Consider the following 10,253-nt stretch of genomic DNA (forward strand, 5'->3'; position numbering starts at 1 on the left):
TCACCATAGACTTTAATTCCCAACTATATGCCAAAGAATTGTCTCTTTAGCACAAGTGTGGACTGTATATATATTTTTTAAACATAAAAAAAAATACAAAAACAGCACCAGAAAGCACACTATGCCTTTTTTCTCATGCTTTCCAGTGGGAGTCACAACTAAATAGGCATAAAATTGCATCTGCCTGTTGGCGTTCATATGGACCAATTCTGGTGAGAACTGAGCCAATATTCTATTTTCTGTAACAGTCTCATAGATAGGAAACTAAAATGAATGGAAGTTGATATATTCTAGCTTTGTATGTGAAGAAGAATGAATTCCTTCCAAATTGAACAAATTTTGAGTATAAAGTAACTTGTAAAAGAAAAAACATCATCTGGGCGATAAAATAAAGTATCAAAAACAAACAAATCATTTTTTTAAAATTAAATATTAATCCTACTAATAGTAGAAATATTAATATAGGTAACGGTAATATTGACTGTGTAAGTTTGCAGTTACCCATCATCACTAATTTGTTCTAAATCTAAGATATCATGGAACATAATTATCACACTCGAGAAATACTATACAACTTGGAATTAATGTCAGGAAGGAAGGCGTTAAACTTTTGTATAGTTTTCCCTTTTTTTCCCCTGGATTGTTCTATGTTACATTGGTATCGATTGCAAAATAATTGGGAATATTGACTTCCCCGGGGTGGGAAACTTTAAGTTAACCCATTCCAGTCCTGCGTTCTTGTTGATGCACCTGCTGTGCTTTCTCGACGCTGAGCCGCAATTTGACATTCTTACCTGCTGATAATTCCATTCCTGGGGAGCAAAATTGCTGTCCACCACTTCAAACTGGAAATTGGTATGTGGGACCTGGTGCAAAATGTACGTCCACCAAGATGCCCGGTACCCATGACTTAAGCTCATGGCTCCTTTGCAACCACAAATAAATAAAAGACAAAACAAAAAAAAATGCAAAAAAAAGAGAAAATCAGCAAAACTCTGAGGACGCTGTATTGATGATTTTCCGCTGTTTTCAGTGCTCAGTATTCATCTTGTTAGTAGCAAATCCAAGCAGCAGACATGGTGGGAACTGATGCATCTGGAGTGTAATTGCTTAAAACAGGCAGAAGCAAAAAACATAGGGGGAGGAGGCAAACATGTAGGTCTATCCCTAGCCATTGACATGATATGGAAGAATATGGAAGGGCGTAGCAGCACCCCCCAGTGGTTTATTAACAAATCTTCTATTAATTGGTTCGTCTCTGTGGTCTTTCATACTAAGTTACAAAGGCCATTTAGGAAGACATCTGACCTCTCCCAGGGGCTGTTGAACAAAGTCTCAGCGTGCGTTTTATACCGGAGATTGGGGACTGAATGGAGCCTAGCAATGTTCATATGTGCTAGGAGTCTCACTCATGAGAATGGATTTTAGACCCTTAGAAAACTCATTAGAGCTGACTGCATAGCGCTCAAAAGAGCCTTCACATGTGAACAACGCATGAAACATCAGACCATACAATATAAAGGTATATTAAAAAGCCATGAGAAGGGGAAAATCCTTGGCGGCCTCCACCGGACTGATAGTGCCCACACAGAACAGATCCCACCAAATGAGAAGAAAAAACAATGTAAATGTTTTTATTAAAGAAGCCCTCCTCCTCCTCCCATCAAAGTTTTTAGCCTCTTAATATATTACAATCATCATATTATATAGCACTGTGCACTTACAATTGCTCATTTTACCTTTCTACCCAGTAATTCTTCTCTTTTCCTTTAGGTCTATGACATATCATGATTAAAAACTGACTAACTGAATCCTTCTAAGCTCTATGTAGAAACTAAAATTCTCTTTTCCCTATGAACTATTCATTTTACTCCAATATCCCGGTTCTGATGACTGTGCTGAAGACTGATTGTTGGGAATGGCAAATCACATTCACACAGGGGGAGACAAACACCTGAATCTAACAGGACTCTGTTCAGACTAGGATAAGCCCATCTCTGACCCTATTCTGTCCCTGCCTGACCACTGAGTTTGGCACCCTATGATAACTTAATGACGCCCCCACTCGACAGCGGCTTTCCCTGAATGTCCTTAGTAGCTCCTAGGATCGCTACAATAGTAGTTCCCTAAGGAATAAAGGAATCACACACAAAACTACTGCAAACAACACAAACTACAGCAAAGTGAATGTATCCAACAAAGTCTATCCCCAGCAGGAAGCACCAGTAGAGGAAGGTATTTAAAGCTGCACCCGAAAGGTGTTAGGACAGACAAACAGAGTAAATGAAAAATATGACAAACACCTGTTATCCAAAACTCCAAGCAACAAAGATAACAGAACTAAAACACCCAAAGAAATGGTGTATCTATTGTGGCTCAACGGAAAGAGATGCCGACCACAGAACACAGAATAAAGGGTTCGAATCTAGAAGCATGGCACTGATATCTGCAACACGTTATGCACTTGATGATGACTATGTGTATGATTTGGGGAACATTCACTAAGTTGTGGTTGATTGAGGAGTGTGTCAGAGTTGGTGTTCAGCTCTGTGGTTCCAGTATTACTGGATGAGTATTGGCTATGACTAAGAATGTCTGAAGTGTCCACCATTAGGAGTGTTGTGGGTGCTGAGCAGAGCACAGGATTTAGATGGGCAAAGCAGTGCTTGAGGGGTAATTTTAGATGCCAGGGGAGTATAAAATCAAATTGCCCTGATTCATCTAAGTTTTTATGTCAGAAAACTGTCTCTAAAAGCTTTTAAAGGTCAGAAAATTTTGGTGTTTTTACACCATTTTTGCTCAACTCCTTCAAAGTGGATGAGATGGGGGCATGATCAAGGACATTGAATATATGATAAGCAGTGATGTACATTTCCTTGAATAGCGTAAGATTTTAGACAAGATGCGCACAGAGGCGCCTCACACTACACCCTGTCCCCTCATCAAGACCAGCATGAAAAATACCGGTCTTGATAAATTGGGGCTAATGTTTCCTGCTAGTGAGTCACAGAGAACATTTAAGCGGGTAAGAGCTACACTGCCTTGGTAAGCCCACAATTTATAATTGGGGGAGTGAAATATATTTAAGGACTGTGCGTTACCCCCAGGCTACATTACGGAAGTAAACTGCCTCTTTGACAAAGAAATTCAGCTTCCCATAAGTGTGGAGAAGATTTTATCCTGAGAGAGAATGGAGGTTGAGTTTTGACCTCCAGAGGAAACTATGATCCACTACAGTAATGCGAGACTGTAGGCGAAGTTGATTTAGAAGAGACTGCATGTGTAAGTGCATGCTATTAACATAAGTGCAATGTTGCGAAGCTTAGAAGTTGTGAGTGAGGCTTTAAACCTTGAAGGTGTGAGGTGAACAGTAGTGTTGAGCGAACATGCTCGACACTGCTCGGTACTCGCCCGAGCATCACGCTACTCGGGATGTTCGGTGAGCACCGAGCATTTCCGGGTTACTCGGGCGGGAGCTCGGGTCTCCGCCCTGCATGTTTGGCGCTCTTTACAGAGCCAATGAACATGCAGGGATTGCCAGCCAGTCACTGTAAAGCTTCAGCCATGTTGGTTGAGGGAATTACAGTGATTGGTTGGCCGTACAGCGTCACGTCGAGTATTTAAAACCGGGCGCCGCCATCTTGGACACAGTCGCTCCGGATTAGACAGTGTAGGGACAGCGCTGCTGATTTAGGGAGAGATATAAACTGCAAAATAGTTAGTGTAGGGTCTGTAAAGGCTGCCAGAACAAACAAAGAGTCCTTTTCAGGACTAATATCCATCCCAGATACCAGGCAGGCAGGCAGGCTGTATAGGAGACACAGTGGTTATACCAGCAAACGCTGCATTACAGTTCTGTGTGCTCCTGTTGCTGAAATTGCTGGACTTAGCACCAGGTGTCGGGGGCCAGGAAAAATCCTTTTTTTTTTATCTAAATCCTCCTTTTTTTTTTTCCTTCACACTGTACAAATACCCGTCTTATTAACATTTTGGTGTGTGCCGTCCCCCCAAAAAAAGAGTGTCTCTGATTTTTCAGACACAAATATAACTGTTGAAAATAGTCTGGTGTAGGCTAGAGAAACAGAAGTGTTGTTTTGCAGTTCCACGGTTCAAACCTCTGTATTATCCATTTTGGGCCATTTGTATCTAAAAAAAAAAGCAGTTTGAGTGTGTCGCTCACTGTTCAGCCGCAAATATCTCTATTTAAAAAAGTGTGGTATACCCCAGTAAACAATAACTGGTTTTGCCATCCCACGGTAAAAAATCTCTATTATTCAGCTTTTGGTAGTTTTTTCCGTAAAGAAAAACAGTAGTGTCTCCTGACTGTTGTGACACAAAAATATATCTGTTGAAAATAGTCTTGTGTAGGCCCGACATCCCAGTGTGGTTTCGCAGTTCCACGGGTCAAATCGCTGTACTATCCAGTTTTGGGCCTTTGGTATCTAAAAAAAAGCAGTTTGAGTGTGTCGCTCACTGTTCAGCCGCAAATATCTCTATTTAAAAAAGTGTGGTATACCCCAGTAAACAATAACTGTGGTTTTGCCATCCCACGGTAAAAAATCTTTATTATTCAGCTTTTGGTAGTTTTTTCCGTAAAGAAAAACAGTAGTGTCTCCTGACTGTTGTGACACAAAAATATATCTGTTGAAAATAGTCTTGTGTAGGCCCGACATCCCAGTGTGGTTTCGCAGTTCCACGGGTCAAATCGCTGTACTATCCAGTTTTGGGCCTTTGGTATCTAAAAAAAAAGCAGTTTGAGTGTGTCGCTCACTGATCAGTCGCAAATATCTCTATTTAAAAAAGTGTGGTATACCCCAGTAAACAATAACTGTGGTTTTGCCATCCCACGGTAAAAAATCTCTATTATTCAGCTTTTGGTAGTTTTTTCCGTAAAGAAAAACAGTAGTGTCTCCTGACTGTTGTGACACAAAAATATATCTGTTGAAAATAGCGTTGTGTAGGCCTGACATCCCAGTGTGGTTTCGCAGTTCCACAGGTCAAATCACTGTACTATCCAGTTTTGGGCCTTTGGTATCTAAAAAAAAAGCAGTTTGAGTGTGTCGCTCACTGTTCACCCGCAAATATCTCAATTTAAAAAAGTGTGGTATACCCCAGTAAACAATAACTGTGGTTTTGCCATCCCATGGTAAAAAATCTCTATTATTCAGCTTTTGGTTGTTTTTTCCGTGAAGAAAAACAGTAGTGTCTCCTGACTGTTGTGACACAAAAATATATCTGTTGAAAATAGTCTTGTGTAGGCCCGACATCCCAGAGTGGTTTTGCAGTTCCTCGGGTCAAATCACTGTACTATCCAGTTTTGGGCCTTTGGTATCTAAAAAAAAGCAGTTTGAGTGTGTCGCTCACTGTTCAGCCGCAAATATCTCTATTTAAAAAAGTGTGGTATACCCAGTAAACAATAACTGTGGTTTTGCCATCCCACGGTAAAAAATCTCTATTATTCAGCTTTTGGTAGTTTTTTCCGTAAAGAAAAACAGTAGTGTCTCCTGACTGTTGTGACACAAAAATATATCTGTTGAAAAGAGCCTTGTGTAGGCCCGACATCCCGGTGTGGTTTCGCAGTTCCACGGGTCAAATCGCTGTACTATCCAGTTTTGGGCCTTTGGTATCTAAAAAAAAAGCAGTTTGAGTGTGTCGCTCACTGTTCAGCCGCATATATCTCTATTTAAAAAAGTGTGGTATACCCGAGTAAACAATAACTGTGGTTTTGCCATCTCACGGTAAAAAATCTCTATTATTCAGCTTTTGGTAGTTTTTTCCGTAAAGAAAAACAGTAGTGTCTCCCGACTGTTGTGACACAAAAATATATCTGTTGAAAATAGTCTTGTGTAGGCCCGACATCCCAGTGTGGTTTCGCAGTTCCACGGGGCAAATCGCTGTACTATCCAGTTTTGGGCCTTTGGTATCTAAAAAGAAAGCAGTTTGAGTGTGTCGCTCACTATTCAGCCGCAAATATCTCTATTTAAAAAAGTGTGGTATACCCCAGTAAACAATAACTGTGGTTTTGCCATCCCACGGTAAAAAATCTCTATTATTCAGCTTTTGGTAGTTTTTTCCGTAAAGAAAAACAGTAGTGTCTCCTCACTGTTGTGACACAAAAATATATCTGTTGAAAAGAGCCTTGTGTAGGCCCGACATCCCGGTGTGGTTTCGCAGTTCCACGGGTCAAATCACTGTACTATCCAGTTTTGGGCCTTTGGTATCTAAAAAAAAAGCAGTTTGAGTGTGTCGCTCACTGTTCAGCCGCAAATATCTCTATTTAAAAAAGTGTGGTATACCCGAGTAAACAATAACTGTGGTTTTGCCATCTCACGGTAAAAAATCTCTATTATTCAGCTTTTGGTAGTTTTTTCCGTAAAGAAAAACAGTAGTGTCTCCCGACTGTTGTGACACAAAAATATATCTGTTGAAAATAGTCTTGTGTAGGCCCGACATCCCAGTGTGGTTTCGCAGTTCCACGGGGCAAATCGCTGTACTATCCAGTTTTGGGCCTTTGGTATCTAAAAAAAAAGCAGTTTGAGTGTGTCGCTCACTGTTCAGCCGCAAATATTTCTATTTAAAAAAGTGTGGTATACCCCAGTAAACAATAACTGTGGGTTTGCCATTCCACGGTAAAAAATCTCTATTATTCAGCTTTTGGTAGTTTTTTCCGTAAAGAAAAACAGTAGTGTCTCCTGACTGTTGTGACACAAAAATATATCTGTTGAAAAGAGCCTTGTGTGGGCCCGACATCCCAGTGTGGTTTTGCAGTTCCATGGGTCAAATCGCTGTACTATCCAGTTTTGGGCCTTTGGTATCTAAGAAAAAAGCATTTTGAGTGTGTCCCTCACTGTTCAGCTGCAAATATCTCTATTTAAAAAAGTGTGGTATACCCGAGTAAACAATAAATGTGGTTTTGCCATCCCACGGTAAAAAATCTCTATTATTCAGCTTTTGGTAGTTTTTTCCGTAAAGAAAAACAGTAGTGTCTCCCGACTGTTGTGACACAAAAATATATCTGTTGAAAATAGTCTTGTGTAGGCCCGACATCCCGGTGTGGTGTTGCAGTTCCACGGTCAAATCGCTGTACTATCCAGTTTTGGGCCTTTGGTATCTAAAAAAAAAGCAGTTTGAGTGTGTCGCTTACTATTCAGCCGCAAATATCTCTATTTTAAAAAGTGTGGTATACCCCAGTAAACAATAACTGTGGTTTTGCCATCCCACGGTAAAAAATCTCTATTATTCAGCTTTTGGTTGTTTTTTCCGTAAAGAAAATAATTAGTGTCTCCTGACTGTTGTAACACAAAAATATATCTGTTGAAAATAGTCTTGTGTAGGCCGGACATCCCAGTGTGGTTTTGCAGTTCCACGGGTCAAATCACTGTACTATCCAGTTTTGGGCCGTTGGTATCTAAAAAAAAAGCAGTTTGAGTGTTTCGCTCTCTGTTCAGCTGCAAATATCTCTATTTAAAAAAGTGTGGTATACCCCAGTAAACAATATATCTGTGGTTTTGCCATCCCACGGTAAAAAATCTCTATTATTCAGCTTTTGGTTGTTTTTTCCGTAAAGAAAAACAGTAGTGTCTCCTGACTGTTGTGACACAAAAATATATCTGTTGAAAATAGTCTTGTGTAGGCCCGACATCCCAGTGTGGTTTTGCAGTTCCACGGGTCAAATCGCTGTACTATCCAGTTTTGGGCCTTTGGTATCTAAAAAGAAAGCAGTTTGAGTGTGTCGCTCACTATTCAGCCGCAAATATCTCTATTTAAAAAAGTGTGGTATACCCCAGTAAACAATAACTGTGGTTTTGCCATCCCACGGTAAAAAATCTCTATTATTCAGCTTTTGGTAGTTTTTTCCGTAAAGAAAAACAGTAGTGTCTCCTCACTGTTGTGACACAAAAATATATCTGTTGAAAAGAGCCTTGTGTAGGCCCGACATCCCGGTGTGGTTTCGCAGTTCCACGGGTCAAATCGCTGTACTATCCAGTTTTGGGCCTTTGGTATCTAAAAAAAAAGCAGTTTGAGTGTGTCGCTCACTGTTCAGCCGCAAATATCTCTATTTAAAAAAGTGTGGTATACCCGAGTAAACAATAACTGTGGTTTTGCCATCTCACGGTAAAAAATCTCTATTATTCAGCTTTTGGTAGTTTTTTCCGTAAAGAAAAACAGTAGTGTCTCCCGACTGTTGTGACACAAAAATATATCTGTTGAAAATAGTCTTGTGTAGGCCCGACATCCCAGTGTGGTTTCGCAGTTCCACGGGGCAAATCGCTGTACTATCCAGTTTTGGGCCTTTGGTATCTAAAAAAAAAGCAGTTTGAGTGTGTCGCTCACTGTTCAGCCGCAAATATTTCTATTTAAAAAAGTGTGGTATACCCCAGTAAACAATAACTGTGGTTTTGCCATTCCACGGTAAAAAATCTCTATTATTCAGCTTTTGGCAGTTTTTTCCGTAAAGAAAAACAGTAGTGTCTCCTGACTGTTGTGACACAAAAATATATCTGTTGAAAAGAGCCTTGTGTGGGCCCGACATCCCAGTGTGGTTTTGCAGTTCCATGGGTCAAATCGCTGTACTATCCAGTTTTGGGCCTTTGGTATCTAAAAAAAAAGCAGTTTGAGTGTGTCCCTCACTGTTCAGCTGCAAATATCTCTATTTAAAAAAGTGTGGTATACCCGAGTAAACAATAAATGTGGTTTTGCCATCCCACGGTAAAAAATCTCTATTATTCAGCTTTTGGTAGTTTTTTCCGTAAAGAAAAACAGTAGTGTCTCCCGACTGTTGTGACACAAAAATATATCTGTTGAAAATAGTCTTGTGTAGGCCCGACATCCCAGTGTGGTGTTGCAGTTCCACGGTCAAATCGCTGTACTATCCAGTTTTGGGCCTTTGGTATCTAAAAAAAAAGCAGTTTGAGTGTGTCGCTCACTATTCAGCCGCAAATATCTCTATTTAAAAAAGTGTGGTATACCCCAGTAAACAATAACTGTGGTTTTGCCATCCCACGGTAAAAAATCTCTATTATTCAGCTTTTGGTTGTTTTTTCCGTAAAGAAAAACATTAGTGTCTCCTGACTGTTGTGACACAAAAATATATCTGTTGAAAATAGTCTTGTGTAGGCCGGACATCCCAGTGTGGTTTTGCAGTTCCACGGGTCAAATCACTGTACTATCCAGTTTTGGGCCGTTGGTATCTAAAAAAAAAGCAGTTTGAGTGTTTCGCTCTCTGTTCAGCCGCAAATATCTCTATTTAAAAAAGTGTGGTATACCCCAGTAAACAATATATCTGTGGTTTTGCCATCCCACGGTAAAAAATCTCTATTATTCAGCTTTTGGTTGTTTTTTCCGTAAAGAAAAACAGTAGTGTCTCCTGACTGTTGTGACACAAAAATATATCTGTTGAAAATAGTCTTGTGTAGGCCCGACATCCCAGTGTGGTTTTGCAGTTCCACGGGTCAAATCGCTGTACTATCCAGTTTTGGGCCTTTGGTATCTAAAAAAAAAAGCAGTTTGAGTGTGTCGCTCACTGTTCAGCCGCAAATATCTCTATTTAAAAAAGTGTGGTATACACGAGTAAACAATAACTGTGGTTTTGCCATCCCACGGTAAAAAATCTCTATTATTCAGCTTTTGGTAGTTTTTTCCGTAAAGAAAAACAGTAGTGTTCTCCCGACTGTTGTGACACAAAAATATATCTGTTGAAAATAGTCTTGTGTAGGCCCGACATCCCAGTGTGGTTTTGCAGTTCCACGGGGCAAATCGCTGTACTATCCAGTTTTGGGCCTTTGGTATCTAAAAAAGAAGCAGTTTGAGTGTGACGCTCACTGTTCAGCTGCAAATATCTCTATTTAAAAAAGTGTGGTATTCCCCAGTAAACAATAACTGTGGTTTTGCCATCCCACGGTAAAAAATCTCTATTATTCAGCTTTTGGTAGTTTTTACCGTAAAGAAAAACATTAGTGTCTCCTGACTGTTGTGACACAAAAATATATCTGTTGAAAATAGTCTTGTGTAGGCCGGACATCCCAGTGTGGTGTTGCAGTTCCACGTGTCAAATCGCTGTACTATCCAGTTTTGGGCCTTTGGTATCTGAAAAAAAGCAGTTTGAGTGTGTCGCTCACTGTTCAACCGCAAATATCTCTATTTAAAAAAGTGTGGTATACCCCAGTAAACAATAACTGTGGTTTTGCCATCCCACGGTAAAAAATCTCTATTATTCAGCTTTTGGTTGTTTTTTCCGTAAAGAAAAACAGTAG

General features: G+C 40.1%; 1 protein-coding gene across 2 annotated transcripts in view; it reads right to left on the reverse strand.

Moving 5' to 3' along the window:
- The window catches only part of TTYH1 (tweety family member 1), a 240,303-nt gene extending 239,160 nt beyond the window's left edge, over positions 1 to 1,143 (reverse strand). Inside the window, exon 1 of one of the 2 annotated variants that reach the window (XM_073656482.1) lies at positions 795 to 1,143. In XM_073656482.1, the coding sequence (XP_073512583.1) occupies positions 795 to 920 (126 nt within the window). In that variant the 5' untranslated portion in view covers positions 921 to 1,143. The remainder of the gene's footprint in view (positions 1 to 794) is intronic. The other variant, XM_073656483.1, reaches the window with a different exon arrangement.
- Positions 1,144 to 10,253: the final 9,110 nt, after the last annotated feature.

This window comes from Phyllobates terribilis, unplaced genomic scaffold, assembly GCF_046119375.1.
Source record: "Phyllobates terribilis strain yellow unplaced genomic scaffold, ASM4611937v1 Scaffold_12__6_contigs__length_324123572, whole genome shotgun sequence".
NCBI lineage: Eukaryota > Metazoa > Chordata > Amphibia > Anura > Dendrobatidae > Phyllobates > Phyllobates terribilis.